General features: G+C 41.2%; 3 protein-coding genes and 1 pseudogene across 3 annotated transcripts in view; 3 read left to right on the top strand and 1 right to left on the bottom strand.

Annotated features, from left to right (window-relative positions):
* LOC116579162 (putative protein ZNF720) overlaps nt 1–5,694 on the top strand; it is a 13,987-nt gene extending 8,293 nt beyond the window's left edge. The window contains exon 4 of the mRNA XM_032324156.1: nt 5,545–5,694. Within this exon, the coding sequence (XP_032180047.1) occupies nt 5,545–5,678 (134 nt within the window). The 3' untranslated portion in view covers nt 5,679–5,694. The remainder of the gene's footprint in view (nt 1–5,544) is intronic.
* The window catches only part of LOC116579132 (zinc finger protein 11-like), a 1,039,038-nt gene that overhangs the window by 484,266 nt on the left and 533,753 nt on the right, over nt 1–21,019 (top strand).
* Nucleotides 1–21,019, bottom strand: part of LOC116579165 (putative protein ZNF720) — a 794,777-nt gene that overhangs the window by 321,450 nt on the left and 452,308 nt on the right. The gene's annotated exons all lie outside the window — the stretch shown is intronic.
* Nucleotides 5,674–21,019, top strand: LOC116580003 (annotated as a pseudogene).

The following is a 21,019-nucleotide window of genomic DNA, read 5'->3' as shown; positions in this document are numbered from 1 at the left end:
ACCTATAGAGCCGTCTAGTCCCCATGTTTACACCTGAACTAATGGAACATTTAAAAGAAAGCAAGATAGATAGCGAGAAGCATATGACTTTATAGGTTAAAGTAGTGTCTTAAGGAGGTGCAGGCAAACAAAGTAAACCAACTGTGCAAAATAAGCTAATCCTAGGGCGCCTGGGTGGCTCAGTGGGTTAAGCCGCTGCCTTCGGCTCAGGTCATGATCTCAGGGTCCTGGGATCGAGTCCCGCATCGGGTTCTCTGCTCCGCGGGGAGCCTGCTTCCTCCTCTCTCTCTCTCTCTGCCTGCCTCTCTGCCTACTTGTGATCTCTCTGTGTCAAATGAATAAATAAAATCTTTAAAAAAAAAAATAAGCTAATCCTAAGTATTAGTAGTAGGAAAAAATCCTAGGAAAGCAAACTGACCTGTATCACAGTGGAGATAAAGGTGCATAGTGGTAGAAGGGAGAGAGCAGGGGAAAGACAAGCGTCTGCCCAGCAGTGTGAAGAAGTAAATTGGTAGATGAAGAAGAGCCTGTGGTCCTCACAGGCTGAGCAGCTCAGGGGGTACATGGAAGAACAGTCATTTCTGTGAGAGCTTCTTAAGTCTATTTCCCTACAGTGTGTTATCTCTCATGTCTCACCATTACAGAGTGTGTAATAATGGCCACACGTGTCAGGAAGGCTTTTCTGTGTAAGTGGATTCTTTTGGGAAGACCAGAAAGTGCAACCAACTTTAATAACTGTACTCATTTTACACAAAGTCAGTTTTCAGGAGGAAGCCTAAGTTGAAACAAGTGATCCTATAGCCTGAAGACATGGGTACTAGTACAGATGCAGGGGAAACTTGAAATTGATAAAGGCCACGGATGCAGTGGGATCCAAGCTACAAAATCCAACGTTGGAACCGGAAGCAGATTGCACCTGCATTTGTTGTCAAGGAGGGAGTTATTTCCATGAATACGGTGGCCGTGGTGAATTTGGGTTGGGTGGTTTGTTGCTCTTAATGTATGATCCTGTTTTGGGAATTGCTCTTTGTTGTGTAGAAACAAAACTAATTTTTATGTGTTGGCTTGTGTACCAGCTTTATAAAATCCATATGAGTTTTAACAGGATTAACACAATAAGGATTCCCAGGAGAAGCAATGGCAGTGGAGCAGGAGGATCCTAGACTCACGTGTCCTGTCATGAGCACCACTAGGCAACTGTCAGGTTATCCTAAATGACCAGACATTGGGCTGAGGAGTGACAGGACAGACTGCCAAGTGAAGGGAGAGAATAGGCCACATGGAAGATGGAGACAGTGTGGAGACATGGTTTAGGGAGGAGAGGAGTATAGCATTGTGGAGGGCAGGGAGCCCCAGCTGTGCAGTAGGTGTCATGACAGAGGAGCACTCAGGGGATGCCTAAGGAGGTTCCCCAAAGCCATTGGCTTGGAAAGGGAAAGGGCTGAATTTCATGAGTTCTTGGAACCAGCACATCTTAAAGCCTGGAGTTTAATGGTCAGCAGATTTGGATGGGATAGAACCAGGACGGGACTGGGGTGCTCCTGGAGAGAAGGCTGGCAAACAACCTGGGGGCTCACAGCATGGAAACAGCCACCTGGAGAACACCTGGGGTGCACAGTGGGGAGAGTATTCAGTAGTCTAGGAGCACATTCCTGAGAGGAAACATTCAGTGACATGTGGCTCCAAGAACACAGGATTTGGATGAAACCATTTCCCTCTCCCGTCCTGTAGCATAAAGACTGAGCCCCACTCAGTGAGGATATTGGCTGTCTGCCTTGCTTGCACCAGGCTCTATTCCTGTGTTCTGAGTAGGCTTCCCTTCTCAGTGAGGCTTGCCTCAGGCTCAACAAGGTCAGCCCCTGCCCACACCATGTCTCCTGAGCAGGGATTTTGCAGGGCTGCAGTCCTGGTGGAGTTCATTTCAGGTCTCCTTTCACAAGTGGAGCAGAGCTCACCTAGTTCAAACTGGCCACATTCTGGCCAGGGACCAAACACTGCCCATAGCAGGCAAGGAGAGCCCCTGCAGACCCCTGGCCTGAAGGATAGAGGAGACATTGTTGAGTTTTCTAATGGACAGAAGAAGTTAGAGAGTTAGACAAAAGCCAAGGTGAAATAATTTATCCCAAAGAAACCCGGCAGGTAAGGCCAGGGCCAGAGAAGCAATGGAAACAGTAGTAAGGAGTTTGATGGAGAATTTAAGGCAGCAATCATAATGATACTCAAGGAGTTGAGAAAAGAATAGTGAGAAGTTTACCACAGGGATAAAAGTCAACAACAACAAAAAAAAAAGTTGGGTGTCTGGGTGGCTTATTCCATTTAGCCCCAGGCTCTTGGTTTCTGCTCAGATCTTGATCTCAGGGTCCTGGAATCCAGGCTCAAGTCAACCTCTGTACTCAGTGTGATGCCTGCATGTGATTCCATCTCTCTCTCGCTCCCACCCAAACTCTTAGGACCCCCATCCCCCAATATATGTCTTTTTAAAAATCAAACGTAGATGAACAATGCAATAAGCTAGATTAGAAACAGGCTTGATGTTAAGAGAAGGCTGGAAGGAGCAGAAGAATGACTGTCACATAAAAGGCAAAATAAAGGGAAATACTGAATCGGAACCAAGGGAGGGAAAAGAATCATGCAACATGGGATTTTTTTTTTTTAAGATTTATTAATTTATTTGACAGACAGTGATCACAAGTAGGCAGAGAGGCAGGTAGAGAGAGAGGTGGAGAAGCAGGCTCCCCGCTGGCAGAGAGCACTATGCAGGGCTCAATCCCAGGACCTTGGAATCATGACCTGAGCTGAAGTCAGATGCTTAACCCCCTGAGCCACCCAGGTTCCCCTAACACAGGATTTATTTAGGTAGCTCATTGCCACCATCAAAAGTAGTAAGATTCCCAGTTTTTGTTTGTTTGTTTGTTTGTTTGTTTTGTTTTGTTTTGTTTGTTTTGTCTTGTTTTGTTTTGTTTTTTTTCTGTGCTTTTCTGTGCTGGGAGAGTATTTCTTCCAAATTCAACCCTCATGCTGTTTATTGGTCTAAGGTGAATTCCAAATTCTTTGGTTCAAGGTTAGTAACTTTTTTATTTTAAAATTTTATTTATTTATTTATTTGACAGACAGAGATCACAAGTAGGCAGAGAGGCAGGCAGAGAGAGAGGAAGGGAAGCAGGCTCCCTGCTGAGCAGAGAGCCTGATGTGGGCTTGATCCCAGAACCCTGGGATCATGACCCTAGTAATTTATTCTTAATAACTTGTCTGTTTTTAGAAATTATCTTTCTTTTGTTCTAAATTACTCTATTTGTTTTTGGTTTTGTTTTTTAAGATTTTGTTTATTTTGGGTGCCTGGGTGGCTCTTTAGGTTAAAGCCTCTGCTTTCAGCTCAGGTTATGATCCCAGGGTTCTGGAATCAAGCCCACATCAGGCTCTCTGCTCGGCAGGGAGCCTGCTTCCCTTCCTCTCTCCCTGCCTGCCTCACTGCCTACTTGTGATCTCTGTCTGTTAAATAAATAAATAAAATCTTTTTAAAAGAAACAAAAAGATTTTGTTTATTTGACAGAGACACAGCAGGAGAGGGAACATAAGTATGGGGAATGGGAGAGGCAGAAACAGGTTTCTTACTGATTTTGGAGCCTGAGCAGGTCAGGTCTGGAGCCCCTTGTGGGGACTCCATCCCATGACTATGGAATCCTTGACCTGAGCTGAAGGCAGAGGTGCCTCTGTATTTGTTATTATATAGCAGTTTGTGGGATTTAGAGTTTTGCCACTTTTATTTTTGATCAAAATGGGCATTACTTTCGGTATTCTGTTAGTATTAATGTGCTATCTATTTATTTCAGATATTCCTTCGTTATTTTCATTCCTCTACTAAGTTTCTTTAAAAAAAAATGTTTTTTTATTTATCTGACAGAGAGATCACAAGTAGGCAGAGAGGCAGGCCGAGAGGGGGAAGCAGGCTCCCTGCTGAGGTCAATTCATTACCTGCTGATTATTACCTGCTGATCATGACCTGAGCTGAGGGCAGAGTCTTGACCCACTGAGCTACCCAGGCATTCCTCTCTACTAACTTTCATCTAAATGTCTCCTTTATTAGTTCTTCTGGTGGAAATTTTTTGTTACCTGTATTGTATAACATAACAAAAATAAAAAACAAAGTGTACTCAGGAAACTGGCAGAAATAAACAAGGGGCATCTGGGTGGCTCAGTGGGTTAAAGCCTCTGCCTTTGGCTCAGGTCATGATCCCAGGGTTCTGGGCTCTCCACTCAGCAGAAAGCCTGCTTCCTCCTCTCTCTCTGCCTGCCTCTTTGACTCCATGTGACCTCTTTCTCTCTCTCTGTCAAATAAATAAAAAAAATCTTTAAAAAATTTAAAAAAAAAGAAATAAACAAATAATGACTGAAAATAGTAAAAAAATTAAGATAATTTTTAGGGATTTCTGTAATCATGTCATGTGTGAACAGAGATAGTTTTACTGTTTCTTGTTTAGTTTAGATTCCTTTACCATATTTATGGTTGCATAATTATTCTGTATAGAGAATCCTGTACTCTACTCAAAGGCAGTGGTGGGGTCAATTCATTACCTGCTGATCATAGAGGAGAAGCTTGCAGACTGTCCCTACTGAATAGGTTTCAGCTTTTCATACATCTGTGGCATTCATTAGGTTGGGGTTTCCTTCATTCTCTACCTTGAGTGTTTTTAGCATGACATGTTGTCCAATACTCCCATATTTGTATTCTGTCTCCCTTAATATGATCATGTCATTTTTGCCCTTCGTTCTGTTAATGTGGAGTCTTGAATTTATGGTTTTCTGTATGTTGGAGCACCCTTAATTCCAGGTCTGATTCCCACTTGATGATCTTGTAAAAAGGGAAAATGTGCTGTTGATTCAGATTGCTATTTCTTGTGGGCTTTGAGTGAATATTGGTCACAGGCAGTAGCCTGTAAACTTTGTTGTTTGTAGTGTCTTTGTCTGGCTTTCATGAGCTGGTAATGCTGGTGTCACAGAGAGAGTGTTCTCTTAGTTCTCCTGATTGACTCTCCTTGGAAATGTTTGAGAAGATTTGCAGTCCTTTCTCCTTCTGTGTCTGTTTGAACATCCAGTGAATTCATTTGGCACACAAATTTTGTTTGTTGGATTTTTTCTTTTATTTCTCTTTTATTCTGGTTTGTGGTTATAGATCACTTTTTGGGTTTTTGTTTTGGCTTTCTGAATGCTGAAGTCTAAATTGTTTATACTTTTTTTTTTTTACATTTATACTCCTCTTTTGGTGTGAGTTTGTGGTCCCTGATTATCCACTGTTGCCACTTATTTGATTCCTATAGTCAGTTATGTTCTCCTTTTGCCTTTTCACCTCTCATTTTAGTTTAACTTTTCTTTATTCTATATTTAGTTCATGGGCTGTCAATGTTGTTAATCATTTCTGGCAAACTCTTCCTGTGGTTGATACGTTCCTATTTTTACTGTACTAGAGTTGGTTCATTTCAGTTTTCTGTTTCAATATCCACGGTTCTGCTAATTTTGAGCTCATGTGACCCTTTTCCTGATTGTTAGAGATACAGGAAATTGATTGGTGCTACACTATGACCATACCACAGAATTATCTGTTAGAATCTGCTCAGTACATTGTGTGCCATGTTGTGTGTCCATGGAGAAACGAAGTCCTGATGACTCCTTCTCAGCCATAAAGGCCTTTATGTGGCCTTCTGAGCTTACTCAACATCACCGAGTTCATACTGGAGAGAAACCTTACCAATGTCAAGAGTGTGGCAAGGCCTTTATGCACCCTGCAGACCTTATTCAACATCACAAACTTCATACGGGACAGAAACCTTACTAATGTCGTGAATGTGGCAAGACCTTTAAACAGAGCTCAGTGCTTACCCAACATTACAGAATTCATACTGGAGAGAAACCTTACCACTGTCAAGAATGTGACAAGGCCTTTAAGCAGAGGGCTTCAGGGCTTCTTCAGCATCACCGAGTTCATACTGGGGAGAATCCTTACAAATGTAAACAGTGTGGCAGGGCCTTTAAGATACCCTCAGATATTATTAAACATCACCGAATTCACACTGGAGAAAAACCTTACAAATATAATGACTGTGGAAAGGCCTTTATGTGGGTCACATCCCTTACTAAACATCACCGAATTCACCCTGGAGAGAAGCCTTACCAATGTAACAAATGTGGCAAGGCCTTTCATGACAGCTCAAGACTTACTGCACATCACCAAATTCATACTGGAGAGAAACCTTATGAATGTGAAGAATGTGGCAAGACCTTTATGTGGCCCTCAAACCTTACTCGACATTGCCAAATTCATAAGTGGAGAGTAATCTACAGCCATAATGTATGTGTGAAAACATCTATGGCCTTTTCTTCATTGACTTCATGTCAGCGATTTTATATAGGAGAGTAACTTTACACAGAATGTGCCTGACCTCTCACTGGAACTCCCAACTTATTTCAAGTCATAGTTACCATGTAGCAGAAGAACTCTAAAATGTAAAGAAAGTGGACAAGACATGCCTTTTCTGGAATTCAGTATTTACTCAGTATCACAAAATGCTTACTAGATTCAAACCCTTGGAACTAATGAATGTGGAAAGACCTTCATTTTAATACACACTGGAGCAAACACCGGAGAGTGCATTAAATAAAGTAAATTTAAAGACATAAATATTTAGATGACTTTCTAATTTAACTCAGGTGCCAATAAATGTAACGAATGAAGGAACTCAATTCAGACATTACTCTGAAAATAGTTATTACAGCGGCACCTGGGTGGCTCAGTGAATTAAACCCTCTACCTTTGGCTTAGGTCATGATCCCAGGGTCCTGGGATCAAGCCCCGCATGGGCTCTCTGCTCAGCCTGCTTCCTCCTCTCTCTCTGCCTGCCTCTCTGCCTTCTTGTGATCTGTCTGTCAAATAAATAAAATCTTAAAAAAAAAAGAAAATAGTTATTACAAGGAAAAATCAAACACTCAGAAAAGGTATATACTATTCTGTTTCAACAGATTTAATAGATAGGCTTTTACATGTGTTTAATTTCAATATATTTTTTAACATTTTTTACATTGACCTTATTTGAGATTTGTGACAAACAATTTTATTTTACTCTGAAATCTCTACCGAAAATCCCTTTATCCCTACTGAGTCGGGAAGACCATGTGGCTGATTGTTGCTCCATTAAAGATACTAGATGCCCTGCTACATTAAGTGGGGCGCACACAGGCCTAATTTTCCACAGAAGACATAAGACCATATAATATACAACATATGAGGAAAATCACAGTGGAGATGCTTATGGTTACAACATTGATGTATGTTACTATGAACTAGGTGTTCAGAACACATACTGCTCCATATTTTAAAGTAAAGAACTTCCTCAATATTAGAAATAAGTTTTACTAATTGTTCTTTAAGAAAAAGGAGGTGGCAGGCAGTATGCTGCCGATGTGTCTTTGTAAGCAAAATCATTAAAGTATGACTTGATGTGGTTAAATGAGGAAATCCTGACAGATGACTGAAGGAGGGTAGCTAACTCTTCCCTACAGTGTCATACCACTAAACATACCCATTTCTTAGGAATGTACCTCAGTCCTGAAATTTTGGGAAATAGGTACTCCACATCCTTCCGACAACACTTGAACGGTTTTGCACACGTGTATTCTGTATTTCGAACAGTGATGATAGACTGGGTTTGAAATGCATAACTTAGTGTATGTGTAAACAATATATTTTCATTAATAAAACCTAGTGGTTTTTCATGTATTGATATGGGTGTGTCATGAATGAGGTGTTATCCTATCTATAGTGTTAATCTATCTCATTCAAGGTTGCAGGTAAATGATGGAATCAATCACCTGTTACTGGAGTAAAACAATTTACTTAGGAATCCATTTTCCCAGTGCTCTGAAGGTTTAAGGGAATGTGATTGTTTTTCCCCTAGTCTATCCTATGATTTTCTCTCTGTGAATATGATGATAGTACTCTGGGTGTATTACTGAAGCACGTGACATATAGGTATTTTTGATGTTTTAGCTCATGTACTCCATGATGCTGCTACTTGGCATTGATTTTGTGGAGCCAGCAATTTTGCAGGGACCTTGCACTGACAGGAACCCTTCTCATGAGTGCATTCCCCAGTCAGCATGCTGCAGAGTGACAAATTAGTGGAACATCTCATATGACATCTGCACTCCATGCTTGTGAGCAACTATCTCTATTTCTTTCCTTTTTCTTTTTTTAAGATTTAAAAAAATATTTTATTTATGTATTTGACAGAGATCACAAGTAGGCAGAGAGGGAGGCAGTGAGAAGGAGGAAGGGAAGCAGGCTCCCTGCTGATCAGAGAGCCTGATGTGAGGCTCCATTCCAGGACCCTGGTATCATGACTTGAGCTGAAGGCAGAGGCTTTAACCCACTGAATCACCCAGGCACCCCCATCTCTATTTCTTGCAATGCCTTCCCTCCCATGACCCATAGGGAAGACTCCCCTTCCCCCAGGCCTTCCCTAAATCTGTTTTAGTCGGAATGGCATATTCTGGACTTAGACTTGGGACTCTTCTAGCACTGCACCATGGCCCCAAATGAAAGCATGTGCCCCATGTGCTACACTGAGTGGTATTTTGATGTGTCTATGAGGTACACATGTGCATATGACCATGTTATGTGTGTCATAGATACCCCATAAGAAAGAGAAATCTATCCCAATAGGAGTGAGATGGTAGCCAGGGAAGAGACAGAAAATATTCAAGATGAAGAATTAGCATGTAGAGGAGGAGAAGTGTCCAGAAGTTCCCTAGGGACTCCCTAGATGTAGAAGTTATCTCCAGATCTCCAGTTGTATTCACCCTCATTTTTCTTTCCAGCTACATAGGCACCACAACCATTCTTTCTTGCCTGTCCTATGGAGAGAGTGTCCTCAGAAAATGCTTCATTGAGATTAGACAGATGGAAAGCCGATGGGTATTAATTCCAACATGAATGATGTGGGATGTGAATCTAAGTAAAATTTGAGGAAGGCACCATCCTTTGAGAGAAAGACAAGGCCTATTGAAAGGAAATGTGAGGAAATCTTTCCCACGTGGGGACAGACCCGGAGGTGGCTCCCTTTAGTCACTGCAAAGGCACAGGCAGCTCTTGCTGAATGTCATCTGATGAATAGATGTAATTGGAAAAGGAAATGGCAAATGTGGGTTTTTCAGGAGTGGGGAGGTCCTGCTTTATCCTTATGATTTGATCAACCTGTGTCTTCCTGAGGACTAATCCTGTTGGATGTCAGTGATTACTGTACTATCCCTGCCTAGATCCATGACGAGGGATGGAGGAGGGTGTTGGAGAATGCAGTCATGTGGGCAGCTTTAAGATGTCACACGGTAGAGGGGCACTTGACTGGCTCAGTGGGTTAAAGCCTCTGCCTTTGGCCCAGGTCATGGTCTCAGGGTTCTGGGATCAAGCACTGCATCGGGCTATCTGCTTGGCAGGGAGCCCGCTTCCCTCTCTCTCTCTCTGCCTGCCTCTCTGCCTACTTGTGATCTCTGTCTGTCAAATAAATAAATAAATAAATAAATAAATAAATAAATAAATAAGATGTCACAAGGTAGAATAGATGTGTGAGATGAAGAAGCCTTCTGGACAGTGGAATAGGCCAGATCAGCAAGGCATGTGATGTAGTTGCTTCCAAGTCCTCCTTTCCTATGTAGATCACCCCAGTAAAGGTCAGATCCAGTGTGGTTGGGTGATCCTTCAGGGAAGCTGCTTCACTGCTGTGTGGTACATTTCTTCCTTTCCTCAGCCTGGTAGTAAGTACAGTTCTAGGCTCTTCCTCTGTAAAGAGGCATGGATTTGTTAGAGAATCAGTTCAGCAGTGAGAGGCAGTGAGCATATCTGCCTGAAAACAGTCCAGCCCAAGTGTTGCAAGTTGGAAATCAGAAGCACTGATTTCTGGCCACTTTAGGTACACAAAAAGAAGCAGAACCACATGCCCTCTCAGAATCTGTGACTTATAACCAGAAGAGGACTAGTCCTCACCAAAATGAAGTTACAATACAATTCAAGTAACAAATTTCTTTGGTTTCATCACATGCCATGTTATTTTCCATGAGATCTTCCCAGTCAGATGCCTTATTTCTCTACACCGCACTGAAATCACCATATTCAAGAAGGATTTCGCTTTTTTTCTCCCCTTCTCTCTCTGCCTGCCTCCCTGCCTATTTGTGATGTCTCTCTGTCAGATAAATAAATAAAATCTTAGGGACGCCTGGGTGTCCAGGCGTTGGTTGGATGACTGCCTTCGGCTCAGGTCATGATCCTGGAGTCCCGGGATTGAGTCCCACATCGGGCTCCCAGCTCCACGGGGAGTCTGTTTCTCCCTCTGACCTTCTCCTCATTCATGCTCTCTCTCACTGTCTCTCTCTCAAATAAATAAATAAAATCTTTAAAAATAAATAAATATATATATATATATAAATAAATAAAATCTTAAAAAGATTTTATTTGTCAGGAAATGCAAGCAGGGGGAGAGGGAGCAGTAGGCTTTCCACTTAGCAAGGATCCCAATGTTGGTCTTGATCCCAGGACCCTGGGATAATGACCTGAGCTGAGGGGAGATGCTCAATGACTGAGTCACACAGGTGCCCTCACAGAACAGACTCTTTTAACTGTCGAGAACAACCTAAGGGTGGTTGGATAGGGAGTGGGTGGGAGGGGTGGATGCAATGGGTGATGGGTTAAGTAGCACACCGTGATGACTGCTGGGTGTTGTATGTAAGTGGAGAATAGAAATTCTCCTGCTGAAACTAATACTATGTGCAAATGAAGTGGAATCCAAAGAATACTTGGAGCTACAAAAAAGTAACTTAAGGACAGAAAATTGTTACTTGGTGAAAAGATGAGATATAGAAGCAAAACACTTTTAGCCCAGAAGACTGATTTACAGCCTGCATAGTTAGGATAAGGATTTAGCAAGTGTTGCTAAGTGCTGGTTGCTACATTCTTAAAGGCTCTCGTGACTCTGTCCATTCACCAATAAGCAATATGAAACTTGATGGGGTTTTGGAATATAGGTGAGGTTCAGTGGGGTGGAATCTGGAACTGATGACCAAGAAAGAATTCTTGAGATGTCTTTGTTTAAAATCGGTGGTTTCTTAAAGCACTGGGACAGGACCCCTAAGCAGAAAGAGCTGCTCATTTTCCTGATTTGTCACTGATTATATAATTGGGAGCTGGGAAGTTGAGGACAAACAGGGGTCCAGAAGGACTGTCATATGTGAAAGAAGACTCTCAAGAGAATGGGGACCTGGTTATTGTCAAGCAAAGGCTGTTTTTCCCTCCAGTGAGCTACGGATATGAAGACAGTCACCATATTCCTGGAGGACTGTTGTATTCTATCACACATCCTTTTGATTTGGTTTCAGGTTTAGAAGAAATTTAATTTTACGTACCTTTCCTTCTGCCTCAGCCTCCCTCAATTTTATGGAGGGGAGGGTGATGTTAGGGCATCAGGAAACTGAGTTAATGGGTCTCTGGAAGTTAGGCTATAGATAGGATAAGAAAGCTTCTTCCTTGTAAATCACTAGGACGTGTGTCAGCTGAGGAAGAAAACTGTCCTGTAGTGATAAGGAAAACCTGTGTTCCAAGATGGCTGACCCAGGGAGCTAAGCAGTCCCAACTTCTGCCCCCGGGCTCTTCTGGGTTCTCCGCTCTGCCCTGCTTCTTGAAGGTGCCAAAAGTACCAAGTATGCAGAAATAGGAGGTACAAATTACCTTCTTTGTCTGTGATACATACCAAGAATCGATTAGATGGAGGACCTCCATCAGAAAGACTGTTGACACCAAAGATTAACTTTTTACATCCTCAAGAGTTGTCTACCTGGAGGGTCAAAGCATTATTCAGTGTAGATTTCATCTTTCCATTCTCCTGTAAGTTTATGACTCCTGTTTGCAATTCTAAATCCTTCCCTCCTTTTTTTAAGTCACGGTGGCATGCATGCTTCCATTGCCTGTCTTTGAGCCTCATGTCTTTCAGACGCTCATAATTAGGAATTTTTTTTTTTTTTCCTCATGAATCTGTCTTACCTCATTTTAAGTATTCGACAAACCAAGGAATGGAGAATGGAGTGAGGAGAACAAATTTTCCTCTCCTCACATTCATTCCGTTGTGTGAACTGACCTCCACACTTCAAACCCAAATCAGAACGTGCAGACAGAACTGGGGATCAAGGGCAGCTGTAGCTTCATTACTTTGTCAGCCAAGGAGGCTTCAGCAGGTTGGGGCCTCCAAACCTGCAGCCCACTCACAGAAAGGGTCTGGGGGTTTGTAGGGAAACACGGGATAATGGCCGATTTCCAGAGGAATTGCGTCTGTGCTGCCAGCCATGTTCATCATGCTGTCAGGGTTAAGCATGCATTTAAAGCATGCTTTTAAAATCTAGTCACAGTGTGAAATTCCTTCCTATTTTAATTTCAGTTTGTTAGTATATGTATATTGCTAATACTTATATCTAGGTTTTTGATGATGAGGCTTTTATTTCTACTTTTTTATTAACAATTTTATTTCCTTATTTGACAGAGAGAGAGAAAAAGTAGGCAGGGGGGGCGGGGGGAGGGAAGCAGGCTCCCACTTAACAGTGAGTCCGACGTCAGGCTTGATCCGAGGACTCTGAGATTATGACCTGAGCTGAAGGCAGAGGCTTAACCCACTGAGCCACCCAGGTGCCCCTGTGTCTATTTTTTAATTTAAGTTTTTTTTTTTTTTAATTATTTATTTGGGCACCTGGGTGGCTCAGTGGGTTAAGCCTCTGCCTTTAGCCCAGGTCATGGTTTTGGGGTCCTGAGATCAAGCCACACATAGGGTTCTCTGCTTGGTGGGGAGCCTGCTTCCCCCCTCTCTCTTCCTGCATCTCTGCCTCCTTGTGATCTCGGTCTGTCAAATAAATAAAATCTTTTAAAAAAAGGAAAGTAGAGTCACATGTGCAGATCATAAGCGAAGAGCTTCATGGATGGAATTTCACAAACTTTTCTCATCTGTATAAGCCATAGAGGTAATGAAACACAATATTGTCCTCTTAACTCCTTTTGAGGTCTCAGTAACTTTTCCCCTAAGCTCAGCACTGTTTCAGCATCTAAGGCAAGGGATTGCTGTGCTCCCTTTTTTACTTTGTAGAAATATGATCAGGCAATGGGGACTCTTATATTTGGCTTTTTTTTTTCTTTCTCTGTCTTTGTGAATTGGTTGGTTTTCCTGCATGTTACTGTGCATCATTCATTAGAATAGATCGATCCTGTTCCATTGTGTGGATGCCAGTCACATCATTCTACTCTTAAAAGGAGCGGGGATGGTTCTCCATGCAGGACTGTCATGACTAGTACTGACGTGTAAAATCTATGATTTGTTTTTCAGTGGAACATGTCCACAAGTAGTTTCTTGTGATGGATTCCCATTGCCATGATCTTAGAACTAACTACTCCTTTGATTTATCTCCATCCTTCATGTATCTCTAGAGAGGCACAAAACCTGCTGTGGGGCTCAGTCCCAAAACCCTGAGAACATTACCTGAGCCAAAATAGATGCTTTCCCAACTGAGCAACTGATGCAGCCCCATCCATGATTTTTATTTTATTTTTTATTTTTATTTTATTTTTTATTTTTATTTTATTCATTCATTCATTCATTTGTTCATTCATCCATCCATCATTTATTCACTTATTCATTTATGGAATTTAGAACCTTGGAATTGAAAATGTGGGCATCAGTTGCACACCTGTGAGAAATATAGAAACTTAGACCCAACCCAGAAATCAAAATCAGAATATGAATTTTAACAAGGTCTCAGTTGATTGTCATGCACAGTTAACATTGGAGAATTATATGTCTAGATCACCTACACTCTTCCCTTATTCTATGCTTATCTTTATGTCTGTAGTATATTATTTTGGTAACTGTGACTTTGCAGTATGCCTTAAATCATGATGTGTGCTGTTAATTTTCCACATCATTCTGGGTATGTGTTATCCTGTGACATCCATGTAAAGTTAGGGTACATTTTGTTCTTTCTGCAAAAACAGCATTGGGAATTTGATAGAGAGTACATTAAATCTGTAGGTCAATTATTTTTTTAAAGATTTTATTTATTTATTTATTTATTTGTCAGAGAGAGTGAGCACAGGCAGACAGAGAGGCAGGCAGAGGCAGAGGGAGAAGCAGGCTCCCTGCTGAGCAAGAAGCCTGATGTGGGACTCGAGCCCAGGATGCTGGGATCATGACCTGAGCCAAAGGCAGCCGCCTAACCAACTGAGCCACCCAGGTGTCCCGGTCAATTGAAGTTTTATTGATAGGTCAATAGTCTTAAGTATTTGAGTGAAAGAACATTGATGTGTTCCCACTTATTTCTTCTTTCAATTCCTGCACACTATTCATAGTTTTCATTGTTCCAGATTTGATATCATTATGTTGAATTATAAGCATTTTATTTGGGGGAAGACCCTCTAAATGTATTATGTCTTAACTTTTGGAATTCTTTTTTATGTAGAAACAACAAATTTTTTATGTGTTCGGTTTGTATACTCTAGTGTTGTAATTTTTTTTTTTTTTTTAGTTTTCACAGGGAATTTTTATTTTTTCAAATATCTTATTTATTTATTTTGCAGACAGAGATCACAAGTAGTCAGAGAGGCAGACAGAGAGAGGGGGAAGCTGGCTCCCTACTGAGCAGAGAGCCTGATGCAGTGCTCAATCCCAGGACCCTGGGATCATGACCTGAGCCAAAGGCAGAGACTTTACCCCACTAACCCACCCAGGCACCCCTTTTCACAGGTTTCTAACAACAAGGATTTCCAGGAGAGGAAAATGGCCTTGGAATCGGAGGACGCTAGACTCATCACATCTCAGGAACACAATTAGATAAGTACCAAATCACCCTCAGTACTCCAGAAATGGCCATGGAGACTGACAGATCATACTCCCCAAGTTAAAGGAGTAAAGAGGCCACATCATAGATGGCAGAAAGTTTGGAGACATGGTTGAGGGAGGGAAGAATTATAGTGCTATGGAAGGCAGGGATCCCTGGTTGTGGAGATAGTGGCATGACAGAGGGAACGCACAAGGAGAATGTTTCTCCAAAGCCCCTGGTGTGCAAAACAAGAGTGGATGAATTTCATGAGTTCTTGGAACTAGCAGGTGTTAAAGCCTAGAGTTTTAAAGTTCAGCAGCCTTGGCTGGGATAGAGCCAAGAAGGTGCTGTGCTACTCCTGGAGAGAAGGAAGGCAAGCAACCTGGGTACAGACAACCTGCAGACAGTGATCAGAAGAATGACTGGGGGACACAGTGGGAAGAGTATTCACTAGTCTAGGAGTGTTTCCCTGTGAGGAAACATTCAGTGGGATATGTGTCTAAGAACACAGGCGTTAGATGGCACCATTTCCCTCTCCTGCCCTGTAGCATAATCTCAGAACAGTGTCCCAGTGTCCCAGTCAGTGAGGACATTGGCTCTCTGGCTTGCTTCCTAAGCCCCAGGCCCCTGTGCTCTGGTTGGACTGACCATCTCAGTCTAGCTTATCTCAGGCCCAGAATGGTGGGCCCCTGCCCACACCACATCTCCTGAGCAGAGAGTTCTGCACAAACTCCGTTCTGGTGGAGGTGACTTCAGGTCTCATTTCACAAGCAGGCCAGAGCTCACCTCATTAAAACTGACCACATTCAGACCCAGGAGCAAATACTGTCTACATAAGGTAAGGAGAGCCTCTGCGGACCACTGACTAGAAGGATGTAGCAGGACACATCACTGGCTTTTCTAACACGGAGAGGAAAGCAGACTTAGACAAAATGCCAAGATGGAAGAATTTATCCCAAAAGAAACAAAAAAATACGGCCATGGCCAGAGATAGAAGGGATGCAGTTATCAGTAACATACCTAATGGACAACTAAAGGCAACAATCATAGGGATACTCACAGGTTTGAGAAAAGAGTTCCCAGAACTTTACAGAGACAAGAGGTAAAAGGGAAAAAAATGGAGCACATGGGTGTCACAATTATATCTGATTCTTGGTTTAAGCTTAGGTAGTGATTTCAGGATCATAGGATCCAGCCCCAGGTCAGTGTCGACATCAGTGTGCTGTCTACTTGATACTCTCCCTCTCCCTCTGTAGCTCCTACTCATGCTCTTTCTCTCTCTCTCTGTTTCTCTCTCAAATAAATAATTTTTTAAAAAAATCAGTGAGATTAACAGTGATTAACAATCAGTGAGAAAAGAGGATTGAAGCAATAAATAGCCAGCTAGAAGAAACAGAGGAAGGACTTTCTGACCTCAAGGACACAAAAAAGGAAAATAATCTGAGCAAAAGAGAGAAGATTTGATTTAGGGAACTCAGTAACGTACATCAAATGTTGTAACTGCCTAGGTCTTGGGCTTTTATGTGCTGGGAGAGTTTTGTTTCCAAATATAACTTAAATTCCTGTTTCTGGTATAAGAAGAGTTCCCATTTATTTGGTAGAGAGTTGATAATTCAGTCTTAGTGACTTGTGCAATTTTAGGAATTATCTATTGTTGTTATTGTTTTTATTCCTAAGTTATCTGATTTGGTAGTATATAAATGCTGACCAAATTAAAGCAGAGCCAGTTTTAGTATTTCAGGTAAATTGGGCATTTCATTCATTGTTCTGTTACTATTCTGGTCTCTATTTTATTTATTTCAGATTTATCTTTGTTACTTCCTTGTACTACTAAATTTCATCTAAGTTTTTTCCTTTCCTTGTTTCTCATGGAAAGTTAAGGTTTTTTTGTTTGTTTGTTTTTTGTTTTTTATTCCAGCTCTCTCTCTCTCTCTCTTTTCTTTTTAAAGATTTATTTATTTGACAGACAGAGATCACAAGTAGGTAGAGAAGCAGGCGGAGAGAGGAGAGGAGGAAGCAGGGTCCCTGCCAAGCAGAGAGCCCAATGTGTGACTCGATTCCAGGACCCTGAGATCATGACCTGAGCTGGAGGCAGAGGGTTAACCCACCAAGCCACCCAAGCACCCTTCCAACTCTTTTTTTTTTTTTTTTTTAAACTCAGCCATGTATTGCATTAAAAAAATTTTTTTGAAAATGGAAAGTGTTGTAGACAATGTTTAGCAAAATAAACAATAGGAAAACACAGAAAAATTAAATTAGGATTCTTTAGGGTTGTTTATAGATCATGTCATCTGTGAATACAGATAGTGTGTTTTTTGTTTTGTTTTGTTTTTGTTTTTCAGTTTGGAGTCTTTTTGTTTTTTTCTTCCATAGTTTTTCTGACTAGAATATCCAGTACCATGTTGAAGGCGGTGGTGGGGTTACTTCATTACTTCATTTCTGATCATAGAGAAGCTTACAGTCTTTACCTGTAAATACTTGAGTATGTTGGATTTTTTTCTATTTGGTTCATTTCAGTTTTATGTTTAAATAACCATCCTTCTAATTTTATGCTCATGTGGCAATTTTCCAGATTATTTGAGATACAGGAAATGATTTGTGCTACAACATGACAGTATCACAGAATTATCTATTAGGATATGTGGTCAGTATGTTGTGTTCAAAGGTAAGGTATCCATGGAGGAAGGAAATTCTGATGATTCCTTCCCAGCCATCTTTCTGACACTCTTTGATTGACTGGAAGCTTGTATGTTACAAATCATCAGTATATTCATCTGAAAGTAGTAAGTGCAATGACTTTACTTTTCTCTTATTTGATATCTTTCAGCCATATCTTCACATGACACTCAGAACTTCCTGGAAAAGTTGAGCATAGAAGCTTCTTTACAGAAAGTGACAATGAGTAGGTACAAAGATAGTGCTCTTAAAAATGTATACTTAATGATAAACTGGGACAGTGATAGGGAGAGGGAAGGGCATCAAAGATACCATGAAGGACATAGCCCATCTGAGGCAACGGCATCTAATAAGACTCAAAATGACCCGAATAGTGAAGGATATAAAACATCGTGGAAAGCCTCCCTTTTTAAGTCAGCTGCTTCCAGAAAGCAGTGTGTTTCTGTCAGCAAAAGCTCCAATCAAGTATCCAAACATAGCTCTTTGTGGAAAGACAGTTTGGACAATCTGGAAAGTTATCTAGTCCATGCTGAAATAATGATTGGAACCATTTTCAAAATGGGATAGGATTGACCTTTCCATCAGATACTTCTGAAAATCAGAGACTGAATAATGAAGAACAAAGTGCTAAGCGGGATCCATACGAGAGGGGCTTCACTGAGGAGTCGACCCTCCAGAATGACCAGAGCCCTTCCAATGGAGACAGCAATGCTCAGTGCCCTGAATCTGAGAAAACACTTAATCAGGGCTGCAGTTTTCAGAGATGTGTGAGGACTCAGTTTTCAGAGAACCAGTATGAATGTTATAAATGTGGGGAAGTCTTTCATCAGAGGTCTAACCTTATTACACATGAGAGTATCCATTTGGGAGAAAATTCTGATGAATCCAGTCAGTGTGAGAATGGTCCTCAGCAGTCCTCCAGTATTGGTGATGATCAGAGAATTCATGAGGCCAAAAACCCATTCAGATATGCTAAACGTGATCCCACATTTAGTCAGTCATCAAGACTAAGTAGAAACAAGATGATCTCTAGTGGAGAGAAAACACGCATTTTTAAGGGATGTGGTAAAGTCTTTGACTGGCACTCAACCCGATCTCAGCATCAGCAAATGAGTACTGAAGTAAAATCATACAAATGTGAAGAATGTGGTAAAACCTTTAAGTACTGCTCATCCCTAAGGAAACATAGAAAAATCCATACTGGAAAGAAACTCTACAAATGTAAAGAATGTGGCAAAGTTTTTAAAATTCACTCAACACTTATTCAACATTACAGAATTCATACTGGAGAGAAACCTTACAAATATAAGGAATGTGGCAAGGCCTTTACACAGCTTTCAGTCCTTACTCGACATCACAGAGTTCATAGTGGAGAGAAACCTTACAGATGTCAAGAATGTGACAAGGCCTTTAAGTGTCACTCAGCCCTTAGTAATCATCTCAGATTTCATACTGGAGAGGAAACTTACAAATGTAAGGAATGTGGCAAGGCCTTTAAACAGCGCTCACACCTTACTCGACATCACAGGGTTCATACTGGAGAGAGACCTTACAAATGTCAAGTATGTGACAAGGCCTTTAAGTGTCACTCAGCCCTTACTAATCACCTCAGAATTCATACTGGAGAGAGACCTTACAAATGTCAAGAATGTGGCAAGGCCTTTCACCAGAGCTCATCTCTTACTGTACATCACAGAAATCATACTGGAGAAAAACCTTACAAATGTAAGGAATGTGGCAAGGCCTTTTCATTGCACTCAAACCTTCTTACACATCACAGAACTCATACTGGAGAGAAACCTTACAAATGCGAAGAATGTGGCAAGGCCTTTTACCGGCGCTCACACCTTAGCAAACATCATAGAAGTCATACTAGCAAGAAACTTTAAAAATGTAAAGACTAGGAGTAAGGACTGTAAAACCCTTACATCACAGACCTTGCATCCGATATAACTGGAGAATAACTATACACATCTAAAGAAGTCCACCGTCTCCCTGAAACTCACAACATCATAGTAATCATATGGGAGCAACATGGTAAAATGTGATGAATGTGGTGAGACCTTTAACTGGAATTCAGTCTATACTCAGTGTCCCAAATTGCACACTAGATTCAAACCCTAGAAAGATGATTATGGAAAGACCCTCATTTTAATATACACGTTCACAAACACAGAAAGTGCTAAAGAAGGTAAATTGAATCATACAAATAATTAGAAAACTCTCTGATTGAACATCTAATGTCAATAAATGTCACAGATATCACATAAAAGGCGTGTACCAGTCCCTCTATTCAGACAGTACTCGTTAGTCCAAGGAAAAAGATCAAGTTAAACACTTGGAAAATGCATATGCTGTTACGTTGGAATGATTCAGTGGGGGAGGTTTTACAAGGTTACAATTAGTTTTTTTTTTTAAAGATTTTATTTATTTATTTGTCAGAGAGCGAGAGCGAGCACAGGCAGACAGAGTGGAAGGCAGAGTCAGAGGGAGAAGCAGGCTCCCTGCGGAGCAAGGAGCCCGATGTGGGACTCAATCCCAGGACGCTGGGATCATGACCTGAGCCGAAGGCAGCTGCTTAACCAACTGAGCCACCCAGGCGTCCCAAGGTTACAATTAGTTTTGATGTGCTTTTTGTTATATTGAGCCTTTTTGAGGTTTGTGACCAGCAAATATTAATGTACTTTATTCTCAAATCACTTCTGGAGATTGACTTACTTGTACTGGGTGCATGAATCCGTGAGCCTGATTTCTCTCCATCAACGGCATCCGATGCCCTGCTGCACTCAGGGGGACTCATGCATCCCAGATTTTCCTTGGAAGATAAGAACTGTGTAATACACAACATGAATAAAGAAAATCTAAATGGAGACACTGCTTAGGGTTATAGCATTGATATAAGTTGCTATGAAATAGGTGTTCAGAACACTATTTTTCTCCATTTACTAAAACTAAAGAACTTTCTGAATATTAGACATACAAGGTTTTACTGATTGCTCTTTAAGGAAGAAAAATGTGGCACACCAGTTAATTACTGATGTATCTTCATAATAGCGATCTTTAGCGAATAGTAGTGGATGCGGCTGAAATGAAGAAATCCTGCCCGATAACAGAAGGAGGTTATCTAACTCTTCTCTAAACCATGCCATGTAGCTGGACATACACATCTGTTGCGACTGTCAGTAGCACTGGAACTTAAGGAAGTCAGTTCTACATCATGATATCAGCTATGGGGGTTAACGCTTGTATTCCGTATTTTGAATAAGTGTAACAGTGGATTTGAAATGCATAACATAGTCTATGTGTGAACTGAATGTACTTCAATTAATCAAACATAATGGTTTTTAATATGTTAACATGAATTTGTGATGAGTTTTGTGTTATCCTACCACCAAGGTGAACCTATCTCATTTTTTTTTTTTTTAAGATTTTATTTGACAGGGAACACAAGCAG

This window comes from Mustela erminea, chromosome 19 (genome assembly GCF_009829155.1).
Source record: "Mustela erminea isolate mMusErm1 chromosome 19, mMusErm1.Pri, whole genome shotgun sequence".
Lineage (NCBI taxonomy): Eukaryota > Metazoa > Chordata > Mammalia > Carnivora > Mustelidae > Mustela > Mustela erminea.
The sequence above is the reverse complement of the archived record's forward strand: the minus strand, read 5'-3'. Positions and strand labels throughout refer to the sequence as shown.